This window comes from Mandrillus leucophaeus, unplaced genomic scaffold (genome assembly GCF_000951045.1).
Source record: "Mandrillus leucophaeus isolate KB7577 unplaced genomic scaffold, Mleu.le_1.0 Scaffold110, whole genome shotgun sequence".
Taxonomy (NCBI): Eukaryota; Metazoa; Chordata; class Mammalia; order Primates; family Cercopithecidae; genus Mandrillus; species Mandrillus leucophaeus.
Window position 1 is genome coordinate 2,935,163 of NW_012099210.1, and position 22,616 is coordinate 2,957,778.

At 42.3% G+C, this 22,616-nt stretch overlaps 1 protein-coding gene across 4 annotated transcripts in view; it reads right to left on the reverse strand.

Moving 5' to 3' along the window:
* Positions 1-22,616, reverse strand: part of PKP4 (plakophilin 4) — a 228,820-nt gene that overhangs the window by 16,876 nt on the left and 189,328 nt on the right. For all 4 annotated transcript variants that reach the window (XM_011991719.1, XM_011991737.1, XM_011991709.1 and 1 more), the window contains 4 exons: positions 6,589-6,772; positions 3,421-3,538; positions 1,782-1,973; positions 1,425-1,598 (listed from right to left, as the gene is read on the reverse strand). In XM_011991719.1, the coding sequence (XP_011847109.1) occupies positions 1,425-1,598; positions 1,782-1,973; positions 3,421-3,538; positions 6,589-6,772 (668 nt within the window). The remainder of the gene's footprint in view (positions 1-1,424; positions 1,599-1,781; positions 1,974-3,420; positions 3,539-6,588; positions 6,773-22,616) is intronic.

Consider the following 22,616-nt stretch of genomic DNA (forward strand, 5'->3'; position numbering starts at 1 on the left):
TGCTGGGAGTATCTCACTAAATCCTCACAACCACCTTATAAGGCAGGTATTAATATTCGCTTTATTTTAGGGAGGTGGAAACTGTGGGCAGAGCCTCTAGGGTGCCAGACGGTAAGCAGAGTTGCCTGGATTCAGAGCCAGCACTTATACATGGAGTCACTGGCACTTTAACTAGGAGCCACAACAAAATTACCATACTGGCTTAGCACTAGACCATAGTTATCAGTCTATATTCAACATAGTGGCCACTTGCATGAAACAAACCATACCTAGGTTTATCAATTCTTTTCACTATCTTGAAAACACTATCACCAAAAGATTCTCATTTTGGGGGGTTAAGGTGGGATAAGTAGCCAAAAGCAAGCATTGTAATAACTCTACAAAATACATCTGTCAGGAAATTTCTAGAGGTTGAAAATGTCTTAGACAAGGACTGTCTGGGAAGTTGCTGGGGGACATTTAGAAAGTTCTGAGAACTTGCTTACAGTGGTAACAAGAGGAAACTGTCTTCAGTTTTTATAGTCATACATCTGCAAAGAGATGCAGAAACCTTAGACACAGGCATGTCTGTAACTACCTGAGAGGAACAGAGTGAGGTCCTCTATCCGTCCCTACAGCACTGCCCAACCTGTGTTCTGTTCTGCCACTCAAGATCTCTCACCTGTTTGTACTGCTGCACTGGCTCCCAAATGCAATCCCTGCTTCTAACTCTCCCTTCCTTGAATCCACCTTTTGCACTGCCATGTAAGTGGGTGAGCAGTGACGACATTAGCCCGTCTCTGTCACTCATTTGCCCAGACTCTTTCAGTAACCCCTCCTGTGTGCAGGTTAGGACTCAGCTCTTGAAATTTGGCCTTCAGGCCTATCCATGATGCCTGGCTCCACACTGGGCCCCAGAGGGCAGCCAGCAGTCCTGGCCCACACTGTCTTCTCTGCACCGCGATACTTTCCTCCTATGGTCCCTGTTATCTGGATGGCTCCCTCTACACTGCAGCCTCAGCCTCTACTGGCTTACTTTCATTCATCCTTAGAGATTCTGCTGGGCAGCATCCCCTTCAGGAAATCTCCTCCATGTCCTCACTCCGCATTTTTCCTGACCTTCCCTTACACTGTGTGGCTGGGTTAGATGTCTTCTTTCAGGACCCCACAACACACACATCCTGTGGCTTCTACACTGTGCTGGCACCATCTATTTTTCTCACTAGCCTTCTGTTTCTCACAGTGAGGGACTTGTATTTATCTTTGGATCTCCAGAGCAACTGCTTGTCTCCCTTTTTTCCCTTTACCCCCTTCACAGACAAACTAAGTAACTGTGACCATTTCATCATCAGGGCTGATCTGACTGAGGCAGAACATATACATGTAACATTTCAAGTTAATTTGCAAAGATGGAAAGAAGTGTAGATACGCGGAAGTCATCCTACCTTCCAGTTGCCAGCAGAGAGGTTCTGGAGAGACCCGGCAGAGCCTTCCAAGGTGGCTGGGTTGGAACTTTCTGCTAGAAGAGTCAGATATGGTTTTACCACCGATGGGTGCCACAGCATCTCAACCCCTTTGGGGGACTTCGACAATCCTGGGATAGGACCAACTCCATCCCACTGAAAGACAAATAGCACACGTTAAATGGAGGCAGAATGAACATGATCTTCAATACTTGAAAACATTCACCTTTGCGGGACTCAGCTATAGCTATGCAGAAAATTTATTTTCTTGCCAAATATGTGATTCCTCACTCCCAGAAAAATGAAACGTGAGATTCTCATATCAGATAAAATGCTAACTTGATCTTCTTGCGGAGTCCTCTTTTTCTTTTTCTTCTTCTTCCCCCAGCAGCTTGGCTCAGAGTCTTTGCTGGGAGACTCTTTTCCTAGTAAGTCATCCAATTCGTTCAGTCCCAGTAACCGGGCCTGGGGCACCTCCAGCTCTAGCCGATAGGACAGGTTCCTCAGGGTGCACACGCAGTTCTCCACTGTCTGAAACCCAGCATGGCGTATAATTAAAAACAACTCGGCACATTAGAGCAAAACACTTCTGTACTGAACACTGCAGACAGGAAATAAATGGGAAATATGAAAGAACTACTTTTTATTTTTGGGAACTTGAAACAATCTGAAGAGGGAATTATGATTCTAGAGTGTTTGTGGAATACCCAGATGACGGGATGCAGAGCCTTTCTCAGTCCTGCTGAGGATCTGACTTCATGCCGACTGCAATGCATGAGGCTCCGGCCCAGTGTTTCTCCTCAGGGTTGCTGCCGTGCAGGCTGCACCCAAGACGCCTGAGCCTCACTTCTCACTACTGCAGATCCTCGGCATGACAACAGATGCCCCAACTCCCTCCCTGGGGACAACCATATCCCCAAGTTCCATGTCTGCCTCCTTCTCAATCTCCCAACTCCACCCTTCTTTTGAGCCATGTTCAGAGGTGTCTTTCCCTGTTGACATTTGCCTTCTGCACACGGTCTTTTGTTCCCTAAAAGACTGTTATCACACCTCTGATTGGGAGGCCAACTGTCATTCAACTGAGTGTCTAAAACCAAGTTCAGCATTTGCCTATCTAGCAAGCTTCCCTTTCCAACTTGCTTATTCCTCTCAATTTCATCTGCAGATCTCCTGGTTCAATGAGGCTCAAACAAAAAGTGTTCCCTTGTATTCCTCTCTCTTTTCCCAGGCACTTATCATTCTTTTTCCTCTCAGGCTCACCCTTACAATCCAACACCTTCCAAAGGCCTCTCCTAGTCCAGTCCATCCTGACACCAAGTATCTGGCTCGCTTTGGAAGTCCTGACACTTTCAGTCTCTCTTTCCTGTACTTCCCACTTTCCTCGGTCCCCAGGAAGATCCTGGATGGTCGTCACAGCTGACAAATGATGAGCAGAACGCCCTGCACTCGGACACAGGAGGGAGAGGGTAAGGGGTTCATGCTGGGGACAGACCAACCACAGGGCAGCAGCAGGAGTGGGTGTAGAGAGGTGCAGCAACACTTAGTGCTGGGGGTGGGGACTGTGGACTGCACTGCAGCCAAGAGGGCAGAGAGTTTGGGGTGCCTCAAACCCCAAAAAGTGCCTCAACCAGGAACTTTGATTCAGTAGATACTCAAGTACTGATGGCTCTGATTCTAGTGGGGATACAGAATTGGAGGAAATAGCAGCATGGGCACCACCCTGAGAATGAGCCTAGGAGAACCAGAGAGAAAGCCTTTACCACACCAAGCCACTCTGTTCTCACGGTTCTCAGGATATTTTCTTAAGTTGCCACGTCCTTGCTCCTATAATTTTGGAGACTTGCCCTTTGATCTGGAGAGTGGCCTCCTGAGGAGGACAGGCTCTACAGGTCAGAAAGAACCAATGGCATGCAAATAGTGGCACCAGGCACCATGGTAACCTGCCACCACGCCCTCCTGCAGCCAGGCCGGCACTGACCTTGCTGTCGTAATCAGATGTGTTCACACACGTGTGGATCACATACAACAGCGAGTCTACCAGCCCCTCGCAGGACCGCATTTGCTTCCGAGCTTCTTCCCCCGCAGAGCTGAGGTTCCTAAAGGGGTGGAGACAGGAGGAGCTGCTGAGATGAATCATGCACTCATCAACCACGTGGACTTACCTTAAGGATCTGAGAGAGCAGACAACAGGTGGCAGCCACTTAGAGGTCTGAGGAGGCACTGAGGGCTTGCACAGTAACATCCCTGAAGCTCACAATGGTGGCCGGCTCCTCATTATCCACACATGGAAGGGAACCTGCACATTTGGACTGTATCTCCCTCATGATGTGTCACTTTCTAACTCCCTCATGTAATTGTTTAGGGGCCTATTCTCCTGAGCTTCTTCATATGTAAAAGGAGGAAAATAACAGTAACTACCTCACAGGGTTGTTGTGAAGAAGAAGTGAGTTGCTACATAGAAAACAATCAGAAAAGTGCCTGCTTCCTGGAAGGCCGCCTGCTCTCAGTCATGGTGGTGGCTACTTCTAGACATGCTTCACCTCCCTTGTTAGGCCAGAAGCTTCTTGCAGTCCCCCGGGCCTATTATAATATTTTGTGTACAGTAAGTAGGTGGTCATTAAATGTTTCTTGGATGAATAGAGGAAACATATAATTTCTTGTATTATAAACACTTCTAGTTAAATATAGATATTTGTTTATGCTAAAACTTTTCTCGTCTTTTCAATTATAAAACACCCAGAAAACGGTTTTCTGTCTAAATTTTTTTATATCAATTTGTCTTCATAAATTGATACCAAATAAGGATCTATTTTGTGTCCCATTAACAATGGTTCTAGGCTACCTGTAAAATTATGCAGATTGAGAATTTGCAAAACTGCGACTAGATGAGGGGGCAGTGGAACGGCGGCTCTCATCTGCCCTGCCTCTCCGCACCACCTTCCTTTTCTCCACTGGCTTCTGGGACCCCACCCGGCTTCTCTCTTGGCTTCTCTCTCATCTCGCGCTTCTCAGACTCATCTGCCCATGGGAGCGCCCCAGGTCCTGTGTTGTCTTCATCTTAGCACTCTCCGAGGTGCCTTCTTCTGCTCCTTGGCTTTAATACAACCTATGGACCCATGGCCATAGGCTGGCACACATCTGCCCTTAGCCCTGACTGCTCTCTAGAATTGCAGATTCTTTCCTCCAATTGCTTTCTTGACACTGGAACGTAGATAGCTAATTAGACTTCTCAAAGTGGACATTGTCAAAACTCTGAGCTGCTCACCTGCTCACCCTTCCAAGCATTCTTCTCCCTTACCCCCATCAAGCCCTTCTGTGCTTGCAGCTGATCCAGCCAAAGATCTAGGTGTACCCTTATTTCCCCGCCTTTCCTCACTCCTAATACGCAAATCTATTAGTAAGCATTGTCAGCTCTTCCTCCACAAAGTAACCCAAATTTGCCTACCTCACCCCAGCACCTGGGTCTAGGCCACTCTCACTGTTTGCCCGGATCTCTGCAACAGCCTGATGTTCCTGTCTCTACTTCTGCCCATACTCACTCTTCCACACTGCACCCAGAAACGAACCCCATTACTCCACTGCTTAGAACACTCTGATGGTTTTCCATGGCACTTGGAATAAAATGCAAACCCCATCTGACTTACAAAATCCTACATCATCTGGTACCACTCTGCCCTTTGCTCAGTAGGCTATGGCTGCAAGCTCATTTCTGGCCCAGAACCTTTACCTTAACCATTCCCTTGACTGGCCTATGACTCTTGTCTTCCCCAGCACCACCCTCTAGTGAGTCACTCCTTGTGGTATTTCAGATGTAGGCTTAAATTTAAATTCGAGACCCCCTGACCCCCAAAGTAACCATTCAATAACCCTCACTATTTATTTTTATAGCACCCTATTTATTTTTATAGCACCTACTGTTATTTTCTTGTTTCCTTGTTTGTCTGTCTTCCTGGAAGAATGTGGTTCCATCAGAGCAGGGACCTAGTCTGTTTTATTGGTCATTGGTTTTACACAGAGGGCATTCACCAAATGTTTCTATCCCTCATCCACAGGGGGAGTTAGGGTGAGTCCTGCCCCAGGCTCTCCCTGAAGCCTAGCTGGCTGGCTGAGGCGTAATCCTAGCTCTTTGGATGATTGCTAGGCCACGAGACCCACCCTAGGATGCAGGCATCTGAATTAGGAGGAGCTGGCCTGCATTCTGAGATCCTAATTCTTGTTACCTCCCCACCAGCACTGCCCCCTGACTGGGGCTGATAGCTACCTGTCACAATGCTGGAAGGCTGCAGACCAGCCACGCAAGCTTTGCTGTCTTTCAGGCTATCTGTCTTGGTGATGCTTAGATGTTAAACAACACTTACTGAGTGCTCTGAGTGCTCACATGATGACACTGCGCTAAGCACCTTCCACAAGCACCTGCTGACCCCTCACAGCTCTGAGGCGGTATTATCATCCCTATTCTACAGATGAGGAAACGGAGGCTCAAAGGGGTCCTGGAAGCCAGGCGGTCTGAGACCAGAGCCCACTCTTTCTGTCCCTGTTCCACTCTGCCCTAAGGCTTGCTTCCAGTTCTCAGGATACTGTAAGGCTGGGAAACAGGGTCAAAACGGAGCTGATGAGTGTTAACGGCAAATAATGAACTCTACTGTGCACGCTTGCAAGAGACTTTATATATAGACTTTAACTGTAAAAGATAATGACTAAAAAAGAGTATTTGGGCTCATGTTCGCTTATTTATAAAACTTGAAACTGATTGTTTAAATCACACACCTCTTTAAAAGCAAAATGGTTTTAACCATCACATTTTGAATTTAAACAAACACCAGGCTGCAAACACATTAGCAATCAGAATGTGATTACCAGAAAAATGCTGTTAAAGTGGAAAACACTGGAATTTTGGCAGTAATCTTAGACTGAAAGGGCCTTTCTGAGTAAGTCACAGAAGAGTCATTTACAAGATAACTTCTTTAAGGCCACAAGTCTGTGCTCATGATGTTTTTCTCCCAGAATAACAAAGTTCAGTGGCCTAAATTTTGAAATAAAAACTGGAAACTTAGATAGATAAAGTAAGTCCTCCTAAAATCAATTTACCTATGACACATATTATTTAATCACAGAACTAATTGGAAAGAAGAAATAAAGAATTTACCTCAGGCAACCTGTCGTGTTACGCAGAACTAGTGAAGTCTGAAATTTAATTTTATGATCATCATCAAAAGAAGAGTTATTCCATCCAGAATGTGGAACGATCACAGTGTTTGTTAAGGTTGAAAGAGCATCTCGAATGATTGTCATTTTTACAGCATCACATGAGGATAAATTCCAAAGAACTCCTAAAAAAGGAGATTTAAAAGATCAAATAGTTAGAGATCCTGTGGCTTTAGAAATAAAATAAACATATTAGCTCTGAATAATATGAAGTCAGTCTGTTCCAAACCTAATCTATGGCCTGTATTTGCAACCAGGTTGGGGAGAGACCTCTAATAAGTTTTGAGTGAATGTATGAGCCTCCGACAGCATATTACAAATTCTTAATATTCACCCTCTTGGATTTTAGAGCCTCTGTATCTATCAGGCAAGGTGACTGTGGATTTTGCAAAGCAAATTAGTTACTCTGTAAAGGGAGAGGGGCACAATCTAAGCAAGGGTCTTGAATATAATACATCTGTGATTTTTAAAAAACTGCTATTCATTGCATTGTATTTTACATTTAATGGCTGTGTGACAAACCATTTTTAGAATTTAGTACTTGGAAAAATATTTTTTTCTTGAAAGACTGGCATGTTTTTCTTCATCTGCTTCCTTTTCTTACTTTTGCTATCAGGAAGCTCAAGTTTCAATAAAGCACTTGCCGTAACTTTCCTGGCACGGACGTTTGTTATATTTGCTTCATCCACCTTACTTAGATAAGGTTTAAACACTTCTATCTCAATTTTAAGAGTTTTATTATCATGTGCTTTAGAAATACACATTACTGTCATTCCTTTTTGGAGACAGGTGAAACAAACAATAAATTAAGAAGCGCCTGTATTGTAATTCATATTAAGATTTCAGGATAACAGATCCTAAATGGAGCTTATTAGAGTTCTATTTAATGATATTAGAGGGCCTTAATCTTTGCATCAAGTATGAGGTAGCTTAAATTATTATCATAGCACAGGTTTTCCAATAATTGCTCTCATAGACACTGGAGTGAATTTGAGATGATACCTACCCTAACGTCATTTTCACATCAGTGCATCTTCCTGAGTAAGAGGAAAGTAGGTGGAGAAGAGATGGTGCAGCTGGTTTTCTCTGCATTCAAGTTCCCCAGAGCCCTCCACTCCTGACACGTCCCTGGCAAGTTGCTCAAGTCTGTACAGTGCTTTCACAACTACCAACACACAAAAACATTTGTGGCCTTGCAAAGAGAGAGGGGTGGCAAAATCTGCCTATGTCCACGAGAGCGTGTCAGGCCTGTGAACATGACTGATCAAGAGCATGGCCCAGAGACAAGACTGAGCACTGCTGCTCCAGCTGTCACAGCCCAAGAAGCCAGCCTGGACACTGCCTGCTCAGCCTTCTCTGGGTGCCCCTGTAAAGGAGGGTGGTATGGGGAGGAAGACAGGAACTCCTTCCTTTGTGGAGGAAGGGGAGGTAGAAGCCAAGGGCTAGAAGTGAAGAGAGTGAAACAATCCTCTGACTCTAAACTGCGTGAGGACTGCCCCTTCCCAGGCCTGTCCATGTGCTGTGGAGGGAATGGTCGGACTGGAACCTGATGCTTGTGCTCTGGCCTCCTCTTGTGTTCTGCTCTGGACCTGTGTCCATTACTCTCCTCTTTCACTTGGCTTTGACTTCTAGATCTTGCTGATTTGGTTTCCCTTGTTCCCCAAGGACTTTTACCCCTTTTCTGCTCCTATTCCACCATAACTGCAGTCTTCAGGACACAGAATGGGAGGGAGACTTAAGACAGTTCTAAATCAGGCAAGTAAAGACCCTGCTTTACCTCTGAAAGCTTGTTCTGTTCTTCTTTTCTTCTGTTCATGACAGACCTTTGCTTATATAATTATGTTGGGGTACACAAAAACTAGGGTCCTGGTTAGAAGGCAGCACACATTATGGGTACTTAAGAAAAGAACTTAAATTCTACAGTTGGAGCTATTTCTCCATGGATTCTTAGAAAATTGGCTATGCTTCTATATAAAGTGCTTTTGGGCAATGGTTTTAAACTGTGCTCCCTGGAACCTGGGGGTTTTGCTGGCCTCCCGTAGCGGCAGCCACGTGAGGAGTTGGGGAAGAATTGGTCCTAAGGCTCCGGATCCCCACCCCAATTGACTCAGAGCAGCTTCATATTATCTATGCTCAATTTTGGGCTTCATTGTGTTTCTGTTTCAAATCTAAAAGACATTTGATAAGCCTGATGACCACAGAAGGGACCCGGGAGCTAAGGATGAGAAACACTTTTTTTGGCAGTCTGTCCTAACCAAATAACAGGGCAAGGGAGTGAAAACAGAAGACAGAGTTGGGTCAAGGCATAGCAGGGCAGGACAACAGACTCTGTCACTAACATGGGCTTTAACATTTCCTGCTAGGGAGGCCAACCATAGCCATCCTAGGCCCTGATGGGGCCTCCAGGAGCATGAGCCAGCTACAGCGGCAGCATGTGGCCCAGAAGCCATCAGTGGGAAAAGGGTGATTCCCTAACCTCCCCTGTGGACAGTTTCGTAACATGTGATTCCTAATGCCATTGGCACAAATTTTCTGTCACAGCTTTCGAATTCCTCAATGCATGGTGGAGAGCTGCATTTTTCAGTAAGATATTTTCAGCTTCACAGAATAAATGCATTCCAGTAAAGTCAGCTGTTTATGGAAAGTCAAGTCTCTCATACTATAATACTGGATATATACACAGAAAATTAAACAAGCTGTGTCACAAACTTCAGGTGAAAACATGACTAAGAAGAATGGTTCTTCAGCATACTGGATCCTGGAGGTGATACCTAGAAATTATCTGATTGCTTTCAGAAAAACCCGTTTTTGTGTTGTTTCTGTCTCTACTCCCAGCTACTTGTAACACCTACTTCTGGCAAGAGGATATTTCTCTGATTTGAGAATTTCCCTGATTTTCATGCTGGTGGTAGAATTTTGTCCTGCTCTTTCTTTTTCTTCCCAGGCATTCAGAATGACTGATGGAGCTGTATGTCATTCTACAGCTTAGTATTAGCCAGTATATATACTTGGGATTGGACATAGCGTAAACATTCCTAAATCAATGTAAACAATGGTAGCATCACCATTTACCGTGGCTTTACTCTGTGCCAGGCATTGTGTGCTTTACATATAGTACCTTAAAGAGCCAAGTTGTCCCAAATTAATTAACTTTCCTTTTTAAATATTTTTAAAGGTTTGAAATTCTACATGTCGATTAAAAAAAAAGATGAACATTTATATGCTGAAATTTAATTTTAATTTCATTAGGCAAGTATTATATAATGAGGAAGAAATACCCTATCATTATCCATCCTTTTATATATATGTTGTGTGACACAAATGCAGGACACATAGTAGGTGGTCAAAAATATTTGTGACGGATCCATTTTTATATCTTGTATTTGTTTTTAGATTTCTCTTTTATTTCCTGCCTATCAGACTTAGCTTATAAGTATTATTATTATTACCTAGCCTTTGTGCCTTTTCGTAAAACTGAGTATTCAGGAGTGTCTTTAAAATTTGCAACTAGGGGGAGAGGATCTCTAACAAAGTTTGTCAGTATAGTTTTGCCTGCCTTTCACATTGAGACCAAAATAGATGGGTGCTGAAACCACCATCTTAGTTATGGGGATAGGAGAATCCAGTTGCCATTCTATCTCCCAGAATCAGAAAAGTCACACCAACATGCCAGAATCCCCATCCCTCAAAGTGCAAAATAGAAAGGAACAGTGCTGGCAAATTATAAAATATAAAGTTGTTAAAAAATATGTTCCCCTTCAGTAGACAAGCTGACTCTGCTATCTTTCAGTCAAGTAAAATGACTTATGGATCATAACAGTAGCCTACCATAGAAATTCAGGCTTTCATTTCTGCAACTTCCAAAAAAAAAAAAAAAAAAAAAAGTTCACAGTTATTCTTGACCAGGAAAAAGGAAAGGTTCTATTTTTGCTAAGTACGTGGTGTTCAAGGGACCCACAAAAAGGCAACTTTATCACCCTGCATTGTGTGTTATATTATCCCTCTAATCCTGCACTTCACAATGTAACACAAAGCTGCAACCTTCGGTATGGATTTAACTTGCCATTCTGAGCAGCAAAGCAAGTCTCAAGGCACTGCTTTTTCTTCCTCACTTTCTATTCCAAAACTAAGGTTATATAAAGCCAAAACAACCAGTTCTAGTCAACAAATAATGGATGAAAAAGATTTAATTAAACTTAAAAGCCTTAAATATAAAATGATTAATTTGGCTTTTTTGCTCAAAGTAAAAAGCACCTCTCTTAAGACCGGCTAATAACACCTGTGTGTGCTCGACCTCACTAAAACAATGTTCTCTCCACTTTGTCTAGGGCTTCATTTAATGGGTCAGGAAGAATCTTGCTAGGGCAGTAAATAATGAATAGAGAATATACCAAGTCCCAGATGTTGTAAGACTGATGAGAAAATGAAGAGCTGTAGGATTAGCCTTCTCCATCAACATGACAAACCTCTAACTCCAACATCCTAATGCAAAATTTGCTTCAAAAACATTTATCGCCATATTCCATTATCTCCTGGTTCCCAATGGGAAAGTTAAAAATAAACTAGAATTTGGTTGAGGAAGCTTGAGGTTTTATTTAATTTAAAGCAATTAGCTATTTGTTGTGAGGACTAAGAATATAAATATACAAACTAATTTAGAAAATATTAGGGAGTTTCATGCATATTATTGTAGAAAATGCTGCTTATTCTCTGTCACAGGAACAAGTACATATAATTATGAGTAACCAATAATCACAATGAAATACTGCCATGAGAGATGAAAGTTCATTTTCCCCACAAAGAATGAATAAAGTAATTAAAATACCATTTCACATAAATCCTACGCTGCACAATTTTGAAAGAGCTCACATTTAAAACTAGCTTTATAGCTATTCTAGTGGCCAACTGATAATTTTATAGTCAAATTAGAAGCTGATTTTACTGATTAATTAAAATAATAGCAACTATTTGAAAAATGCACTTCTTAAAGGATATTAAAAAACAACCAAACAACATTTGGAAAATGCGATTTCTCTGGTGGCGGATACGCACGGCAGCCTACTCAACTGTTTTTCTTTTTGATGTGAAAGACAATCTTAAACCATTCATTTTTAGACAGCAGTCAATTTATGCCATGTTTCCTAATTATATTTTAAAAAGCCCAAGTGTTTGTAGACAGTCAAAAGAAAAAAAGCAACAGCTAAAAAGGTGCCAATGTGCTTCAAACATCATTACTGGACAGGCTCCTGCATTTTCCTTCTTGAGTGAACCTTGCTCTGAGCGCTCTGGTTTCAGTTGTGCTCTTTCACAACACGTTCATGAGGGAGGCAGGTAAAACTACCCAGGCTCAGGGTGTGAGGAACCGTCAAGGAGATAACAGATGCTAAGGTCTTGTGCACACTCAACCCCCACTCCATTCCCGGTACAAAGCAAGTATCATGACCAGTGGCTAATGCGACTGTGCATTCCCGATGAAGCTCTCTGGGGGAACACTGACCCGTATGTATTCCTCCCCACCGCCCGCCCCAGCTCCTGGCAATTCTGCATCTATGGGCTCACTGGAACAGACTGGTGTCATAAATAACCACCCTGCAAACATTCTTGAAAAATGGGGGTAGAAATATTAGATTAATAGCACAAACATAATAATATCAGGGCTGCAGATTTTATCAGGGCTCTTGCCTGCTTCTCCTAGCACATGCCTCCATTATCATTCCCTATATAGTCTCTGGCTGAAACACTCAAGATCTAGCTAACACACATCTTCATTTCTTCTCTATGCAGCTGCCATTGAAGTTCTCCCCTTAGCCCAGTGGGTTTTTATAAACTTCTGTGGCTTTTTCTTGGGAAGAGAGTAATGCCAAGATGCTATGGGGCCTACATCTTGCTACGATATGGCTTCCCGCCAGCCTTAAAGTTACACACCTTGCACCTTTGAGATTTATGTTACCTCTACCCAAACGCAGTATAGACCTGTGCTGCCCCATATGGTGGCCATCAGTCACATGTGGCTACTTGAAATATAGCTAGTCCAAATTGAGATTCACTGTTAAGTAAAAAATAGATTATGAAGACTGGGTACGAAGAAGTGAATGCAAAACATCTCATTAATAATTTTTATATTTCTTAGAAGTTGAAATACTTTGAAACTATTAGGCCAAATAAAATATATTATTAAAATAGATTTCCCATGGCTGCTAGAAAACATAGAAAATATGCAGCTCATATTATTCTCCTATTGAACAGCACTGGTAGATATGCTTGCTTGCTTCATGCCAGACTCCAAGGGAGACACACAGGGGAGCCGTCTGTTCTCAGGGGGGCCTTACCATAAACAGTTACACCACCAGACAGTTGTGACGAAGGGCAGGAAGAGCAACAAGTATGGCTTGAATATCCTGTGTGCCAGGCGCTAAACACACATCATCACAAAAACACCAAGCTGCAGGTAATGTGTTATTGCTGGGGACACTGAGGTTTGACAGTGGTGATGTGCCTGGAGCCACAGAGCTGGAAGGAAACAAGTCGACCTAGCATCAAAGCTCACGCTCATTCGAGACCATGCCACTTCTCCCTGGATGTTTTTCAAAGTGTGTGAACTTCTGTTTAATAGGAGGATGGAAGACTACATTTGAGTTGGAGTGTCAAGGACAGAGGCCAGAAAGAAGCAGGTTTGGGGTGCAGAGCTCTTTAGGCCAACTATAGCCTGGGAAAGGAGCAGAAGGGGCAACGGAGCTGGCTGGCAGGTCACAGGAGCTACTGATTTGGACAGGCAAGTGGGAAAACCTGAACTGCAGGCACAAGTGTTATCCCAGGGATGAGGGTGAGGCCGATGGGCCAGGAGGGGCAGAGCCTATTTTACAGGACAGGATGGAGGAGGGAGGTGTTGAGGACCTGAAGGAGTGAGGAGGCCAAAAGGGAACGGAAGTGCCTGTAGTGAGAATTTGGAGCCAGATGCAAACTGAGGGTGACGTCACAGGTAAGCCAGCAGTTTGAATATGTGTGAAAATATGGTGCTGTTAACAGAAATGAGGAAGTCAAGGGGATGGTGGGGAGAATCAGTGCCATAAAAATGTCTGCTGGGCTAATCAATTGCCCAAGCTTTCTAACAGGGCTGAAGGCTGTCAACAAATTATGAAATCTAAGTGAAACTGAAATAATGGGAAAACAATTATTGAGACAGGGATAAAACTACTGTCCTCAGTTATAGAAAAATACCTTTCTCTGGATAAATTCTGAGCAAAACAAGTCGTGGTGGTACGTAGCCATTCCTAGCGTTTCTAAGATGCCACTACCTAAGCAGAGTTCCTGAAACCTGTGCAGTGATCCCTCCATGCAGTGAGGCTCCTGGTCTACAGGTGTGGCTTGAGGCTTTCTCCTTCCTGCCCCGAAGCATGAGAGACTGACTGCTGCACTCCCTGCTGGCTGGCACAGAGCACTGCAGGTGGTGGACAGGCCTGCCTTACTCACCTCTGTGTTCCCTGGGATTTCCTGCACAGCAGATGCATAATCCTCATGGGGCATGGGTGAGCTCACTCAGGTCCAGCTGTGCTCGGAACATCACCATCTCAGCTTTCAGGGCAGTGGGAAGTGGATGCTCAGATGGTCTGAGGGCAAGATGCTTCCTAGGAGGGAGCTGTGTGGAAGTAAGCACCTGGGGTGGCCACAGAGGTTGCACACAGGGGCCCCAGGCTGCATATTCCATTTAAAGGTGATTGTTTCTGCTGTTGAAATTTTCCCCTAGCTGGGACAAGATAGATCTTTAGTGCCTTTAGAGAATATAAGGGTTAGCTTGAGTTTCTGTGATTCTGCAGGCATAAAGGTGGATCACAGCACCTTTGAAAAGATCTATCAATTTTTAGAGATCCATTTACAGAATCATATTTGCATTTTAACATATTCTTCTTTATTCTAATTTTACTACTTCATGGGTATGCTTTGAGGATTAATGACATAATGTAGTTATACAGTTCTATGTTCCCTGGAAAGGCATTTCTACAGAAAATAAATAAGCTTACAATTCAGAAATGCTGACTGAGAATTGCCCATATGGGACACAAAGAGTGGTTCCTTCTGTTGGAGCAGAGCTAATAAAAGGGAACAGGCCACACGAAAGGAAATTAGAGAATCCCTCTGGGGCAGAAACGGCAGTGGGAGCAGTGGCCTGTTCTGCAGGTTATTTCAGTGTGACACAGAATTAAGTCATTTACACTGTCACAGTTACACTCTCATAGAGATCTGCCCAAGAAACTGTCACTGAAGTCATATATTCCACAGCTGACCTACATGTTCCAGGAACACACTTGCTCATTTGTAACTGCACTATTCAACACCCAGTTGTCTGGTGCTGGCAGAAGCTTAGAGACAAAGATGCCTCCAGCTGTAAGCTACAGAGCATCACACTCAGAAACCGCAAAGCATTTGCAGGACCTGGTCTGGGATCTCCAAATTTCCACCTTCCTTGCATTTATAGGCCGTCTAGTCAACTGAGGGAGCATGTCATAACAGGGTCTCTCTCGTGCTGAGAAGTTCCACTCTGACTGATGTCTGAATACCCAAGTCTTATTAGTAACCTTCTGAGACTCCCTACTTGACTGCCTCCTTGTGCCTGGCACTCGGAAGCCTACACTCAAAATATAAGGTCATATTCCACTTACAGAGTTCAATCTTTTCATACTCAAAACTATAAATCTTGAATTACAAGACCTGAAAATCACATTTCATAGGTTTTCTAAGCAAACTGAAGCTTTACTTGATCCCTAGTTTGATATTATAGTGCTAGTGACGAAATTCAGGGATATTTCTCCATGGTCCCGGATAAAATGCAGAAAGTAAAGTTTACTGTGGGGCTTTTTTCTTCTCCCTTTTGGGTGGTACTCTTAAAGAACAAGGGAAATAACATTTGTACCCTCCAGATTTAGCTCCTGTTCAGCCCTTTTCAGTGGCCAGGGTAGGCAGGGGAAGGATCAAGGAAGAAACACCTCCAGCCTGGACATCAGGAACTCAGCCTGGAGACTGGCCTGCTCAGCCTTCCTGAACTTCAATTTCTCATCTGTAATAACGGGAAGATAGATTTCTTTAGGGTTCTTTCCTAAAGTTCTCTACCAATTGAGAATTGGTCTATTTATAATAGACGTTTTTTGTCTTCTTAGCAATTAAACTTTAAAAAATTTGTCATTTCTCATTACACATTTTCAGGGTTTGAAATGTTCAGTAAATAAGGGAATCTGTTTCTGTTGTTATTGTTTTATGTATTTTTTTGAGAGCGAGTCTCTGTCGCCCAGGCTGGAGGGCAGTGGCGCAATGTCGACTCACTGGAACCTCTGCCTTTCAGGTTCAAGCAATTCTCCTGCCTCAGACTCTCTAGTAGCTGGATTACAGGCATGTGCCACCATACCTGGCCAATTTTTGTATTGTTAGTAGAGATTGGGTTTCGCCATGTTGACCTGGCTGGTCTCAAACTCCTGACCTCAAGTGATTTGCCTTCCTCGGCCTCCCAAAGTGCAGGGATTACAGGTGTGTGCCACCACGCCCAGCTATGTTTTATAAAGTGGACCAAGTGATATGGATCCTTACTGATTTGGGCTGGGAATTGGGAGGAGATGTTGCTAGATTTCTAAAAATGACCCACACAGCTTCTAACAGCCCTAGTGGTCCATTACAGTAGGATAGAAAGTAACAGACGGACTCCTCTCTGGATCAGAGAATAAATGACCTGTTGTGAAGGCATTTATTAACTAGGCTAAGGGGACATGCTTCATAAACTGTATTCATCCTGTAATGGCAAGTAACTGTCCAAAAGGCATGTCCACTAAACTCCTGCTTTTTATAGCACACAAGACTAATTCTTGCCAGACTATTCTGCCCTTTGTTAAACCTTAGCCTGGCCCATCTACCCTTCCTTAGTTACAACTATTATTTTCTTATTAATTTATCATTGAATTAGAAATATGGAGCTAATGATCAGGAAAACAATACGCTTCATTTCATATTCTGCAGTGTCTGGAATCCATTGCTGGCATCCAAACATTTCACAATAAACAGTGGCAATATTTTACTTTGCTATATGGATGAATAATCACTAGCTAAGTTGGAAGAAATGTACATGTAGCAGTCATATGAACAAGGTCTATTATTACTGAAGAACAAAGGCTACTTTCTGATATTTAAGAGGGTAATAGAAGTGTGACGGTTTGGGACATCTGGTATACACATTAAAAAGCACGCCTCCAGATTCTGTGCAATATCTTCAATGTCTATAGTTTTAAAAAATGATGTTTTCAGGATGCGCAATAACTTGAAACTCCTATTTCCTAGCTTAGAAACACTATTTAATTATCTTGAACAAATGAGTTCAACATATCTTTCTTAGTGACAAGATGTTCCCATCTTCCCTCCATACTTTGTGGCCCAGTAGACATTCATTTTATAACCAAACTGGGGAACAACCATACTTCATCCAGCTTTCAAGTTTAAGTACAACAACAACAAAAAATACCTTTGGAATAAAAGAAAAATTACCCTAAGCACTCACATATATCAGCACTTAACGAAAAGCTCATTAGGTTTCAACTTGGAAAATGTTCAACACAATGAAGAAAACACAAGAATCATGTTACATATTAGAGAACCATTTTAATTAACAATGACAGCCATACTGTCTTGGGAAAATACATTTGAAGAAAAGTCCTTTTTCCCCTCTAAAAATAAAGATGTGGCCAAAAATATAGGTCCTGGGCAGTTATTGTGTTTAAAGCAAAGGCAAGGTATCTTTATAAAAAACAGCTAAAATTTCTCCACTTAAGTACAGTAAAAACTGCCAAACTGAAACAAAGGGAACCAGAAAAAAAAGACTGGATTAACAACTGGGTTGAATTACTTAATATTAAGAATAAAAGAATTTCTAGTTTCAAGGGGATAGCAGTTTCTTCAAATTATGTAATATTTGAAACACAATGGTTCACTGTATTTTAACATTTCATGATCCTAAGTTGACTATAATTTTCACTTAGGAACGCATAGACCCTACCCACAAAGGCCAAGCACTGTGCAAGGCTGGCCATGGTATTTGTGAATGATACTAGCAGAACACTAAAATCTAAGGCTAATGTTCTGTTTTGAAAGGGGACTTTATAGGAGATGGGCACCTGATGGGGAATGCTGGGTGACATGGTCACATAGCACCTTGCAGCCTGAGTTCGGAGCAGATGTGCTTTAGTGACAGTTCAGATTGGGGGCTTACTTCCTTGGTTAGGAGTGCTGGTGGCTGGATCTAGGGTGGAACTGGTCTTTTTGTAGGGCCATTCCTATGCAAAAATGACCTCCTAAGCATTTGTATTTTTTGCCTTTTCAAGTTATATCAGATGTCTTCTTGCTGCTTTCTGGATAACTTTGTCCAGCCTTAACCCCACCAGGTAATGAGCTTCCTGTCCTGTGGGTTCATGCACGTGACTGCGACTACTCTGTATGGAAACTGTACAGGAGATTCAAGCACTGGATGGATTACTGAACAAAATGAGTTCTGAGGTCTCCCCCAATCCTGTGATTCTATAATTAAAGACGGCTTGAGCATTTGATGTGAGGAAGAGTTAATGAAAGAAGAAAGAAGAGTTCAAGGATCTCTTGATGTTTCCATGGTTTAAAATGTATCAAGGACCAATCACCCTTAAAATATTACTGAACATCAGTTAAGGTTAGTACCACTAAATTGTAGGACTGGGAAATGTGAGCAATTTTGCTGTCTCTATAAAGCTTAGACTATAAATACATGTACACACACCAAAAAAGCAACGATGCTAGATTTATATTGTGACTTGTTTCATATTAGTTAGACAATGTTTAGGTATAAATCAAACACAGCTGCCATTTGGCTTTTTGAACTGGAAACTCATTTCTGAAGTCTTCTGGTCCAACCTACTTTACTTATGGCAACTGCGTGAAGTGTTTGCCCGCTGACCACTCTCATTTCAATGTTTTGAAGAAAACATTTGATAATCAGACCACATGTCAAAATAAATGATTAGTGGTAAAAGTATATAGTTATAAAGCAATTCTTAATGTCTCCTACTCTATAAGTATGGCAAAAAAATTGTTTCTTATAGCCTAAAAGCTACTGGCAGATATTTTCAAGAGAAATATCAGAGGTACTTCTTAGTTTTACACTAGAAATGATATGATCTATTAGGAAAATAGCTCTTTTTGAATTAGAAAACACTTATATCCTCTCTTCAAGGCCAAGGTCCACGTCTTAAAAGATCTCATGTTCTCAATAAAATAAGGAGGAAAGCATCTACATTAGCACTCAATTCCAGAGTGTGCTCCAGGTAACCTGGCACATAAAAGTCCTTGGTAGTAAAGTCAGGCTCTACTTAAAGTAAATTTGACTTATTTTTAAATGTAAAGAAAAAAAGAGCACACAATCATGTACTTTTCTTCCTGTTTAACACTAAACCTTACAAATTCCTTGAGCTCAGCTCAGGAAAGGCACTGTAATAGTCGCTCCCAAGGAAAAACCTCAAACAGAAATTCAGAAAAGACTCATTCCTCCTATGAGAGGACAGAAGAGCAGGAAAAAGCTTCACATTAAGGATGTAAGGATCAAGTCATGATGAATCTGGCTAGTTAAATTTGAGGAGAAGCTGTGTTTTCCATGTCATTTGTCCCTGGATCGCCACTGCTGTCTCAGGGAGCAGCGCACACAATTGTCTGCAGCCCTCCTGGCTGCATGGTGTTACTATGGGAAGACAACTGGACAAGACACAGGAAGTTCAAAGTGATGGAAAGAGAGACATCAGACAAAGCAGGAAAGCACTCATGTACTACAGATGATTCTGTCTCCTCTATGCCTCCCTAACAGGCGGATCAGGGTAAATTTGTGGGCGTAATCACGGTGACTGTGTTGACTTCTAGGATGAACATAGCTACATTTCAATTTTTTTAAAATTCTGTTTAGCTTGCTCTCATTTTCATTTTATAGCTACATGTACATGTTAGCAAAAATAATTTGTTTTTTGGTGAGATGCCTCAAAAGCATTTCAGAAAGTGGGAGTATTAATTTAGAAGCACTAAAGAATATTCAAAATACATTAAGGCAGATAGTCCATTCCAGACTTATGATTATTTGTAAAGTATATTCTACTTTTGGTATTTTGAGTACAAGGGAATATTAATGTTGTATTTTGAACATTAATATCTTATGAGAAAGTTGATTCCCCTTAAATATTGGATGCAGGATGGTTTATTCATTCCCAAGTGTTACAGAAACTACAACTCTGATTTCATACTGGAAACCTGGGGGGAATGAAATTAATTTTGAAGAAACGTTGTTTTAAAATTTCAAATTAAATATCACAAGCATGAAAAAAGGCAAAGAAAATATAAAACAAACACCCAGGTATGCTAGCTTTATCAAATATTAACATTTTGTATTTTGTATTTCAGAGTTCTCTAAAGAAACAGAGCTGGAATACAACCCGCAGTCCCATTTTCCTCCTTCCTCTTCACAGAGGTAACCCCTATCCTGAATCTATTTTTATTATTCCAATTAGAAATTTTAACTTTACTGCATGTGCATATATCTACATCAATCTACATATTTAAAAACTTTATTCAAATTGTATTGCTCTGTAGTTATCATTCTGCAAGTATTTCTAAAGCTGTATGTATCTATGTTGTTATGTACAGTCTAATGTGCTTATTTTAACTGCTGTATGTGGTTTTGTTGTGTGAGAGTACTGCCACTGATGTAACCATCCTTTTGCCAATGAATTCTTAGTATTTTCCCTGAATTATCTATTACAAACAATGCTGTCATCAATGTATCCTCCTGCAGAACCATTCTTCCAGCTCAATCTCAAGTATCCTTGAATCCAGCCACTAACACTGCAACATCCAGGCGTTACTTACTCCTCCCTTTCTCTCACTCCCCACATCTGACCATCATGCCCAGACCATGAAATATTTCTGACTGCTCCACCCTACTCTTTCTTTTCATCAATGAAATAGTTCAAGCTGTTATCATTGGACTGTTGGTCTGTTCACAGGCCTCCCAGACTCTCCCACTTCATATCAATCCTCTATCCTGCTGCCTGCTGGAAGGCATTTAAAGGCCTAAACTAGCCATGCCATACCCCAGTGTCCTCACTGCATGTGGGACACAACTAAGTTCCTTATAAAAATTCCCTAAATGGGCCGGGTGCAGTGGCTCACGCCTGTAATCTCAGCACTTTGGGAGGCTGAGGTGGGTGGATTACCTGAGGTCAGGAGTTGGAGACGAGTCTGGCCAACATGGTGAGACTCCATCTCTATTAAAAATACAAAAATTAGCTGGGTGTGGTGGTGCATGTGTATAATCCTGGTTACTCAGGAGGCTGAGGCAAGAGAATTGCTTGAACCTGGGAGGCAGAGGTTGCAGTGAGCTGAGATCACGCCATTGCATTCCAGCCTGGGTGACAGAGCAAGACTCCGTCTCAAAAAAAAAAAAAAAAAGTTCCCTAAATGAAGACTGTATCTCTCTCTGGCCTTGTTTTCCTTAATTTTTGTTTTTTTGAATCAGGGCCTCACTTGTCATCCAGGCTGGAGTGCAGTGGTGTGATCATGGCTCACTGCAGCCTCAACCTCCTGGGCTTAAGTGATCCTCCTACTTCAGACTCCCAAGTACCAGGGACCACAGGCACGTGCCACCACATCCAGCTACTTATTTTTATTTTTTGTAGAGATGGGGTCTCCCTGTGTTGCCCAGGTTGGTCTTGAACTCCTGGCCTCAAGTGATCTTCTTGCCTCGGTCTCCCAAAGTGTTGGGATTACAGGTGTGAGCTACCACACTTGGCTCTTCACTAAGTTTTAACACAGCAGCCCCCTCTTGTTGGTAGCTCCAGAACTATATCCCATGCTGTTTCTGAGCTTGTAACTGGAAAGACCTCTGCCTATCCAGCCAGTGCTTCTTCATCCTTTAGGCCAACTTTAGTTTCATGTCACCCAGGGAACTTCGCTACCCATCCTCTGTGCCCAGTGCAACCTCTGTTGAGTGAGACTTGCCACATTTCCCTGACACTCACAAAACCACCTGTGTTCCTCACCAGTCTGAGGGTGACTTAAGCGCAGGCACTGGGTTTTATTCCTCTTTCTATTCCTGGGGCCTAGTAAAGTACGTGGGAATACAAACAGGCACTCAGATACCAGCTGAGCTAACGTGAAAGACAGTCAATCCATTAAGTATATTTTATTCTCATAATAAAGGAGAGTCTGCCTATTTAAAACAACTAGATTTACTATGAAATACATAATAAAAAATGTGGTATTTAGTCCTCCATGAAAAAGACATCTGTTAGCTGATATTTACAAATCATTAAGTACAGTAACTGATACTAGTAGAGATGACCACATTGTAAACGGTTTCTGACTCATCAGACTAAACAATATATAATATATATTATTTATTTATTATTTTTATTTTTTTAGAAACAGGGTCTGACTCTGTCGCCCAGGCTGGAATGCAGTCATGTGATCATAGCTCACTGTAGCCTTGAACTCCCGGCTTCAAGCCATCCTTCCACCTTGGCCTCCCAAAGTGCTTCTGGAAGGCCTAGTTGGTTTCTGTAAGCATAGCCCATTCCTTTGTAATGGTTGTAAGACATTCTTCTATGTTTTGAATCTATTCAAAATGCCTGTATGATCAATTTTTATTGCCCATTTTATTATCAATAGAAATTGTCGTATTCTCTGTAGTTCTTGAGAGTCTGTGCTTCGATTTGCTGATTGTGCTGTCTGTTGCTATTTGTTGGATTATTTCTTCTTGGGTTTCATAGTTGGGGCTTGTGAACTCATCATTAGCAGAGCTTTGGCCTTTGGAATCCTGTGGGGAGTGAGGTTGAAGGTTCATCCCTGCAACATTGTTCTATGACTGCTTTTGTGTGGTGTCCCGGGCTGGCTGGGACTAATCTGTGTGCTATTTATCAGCTTGTGGGACTC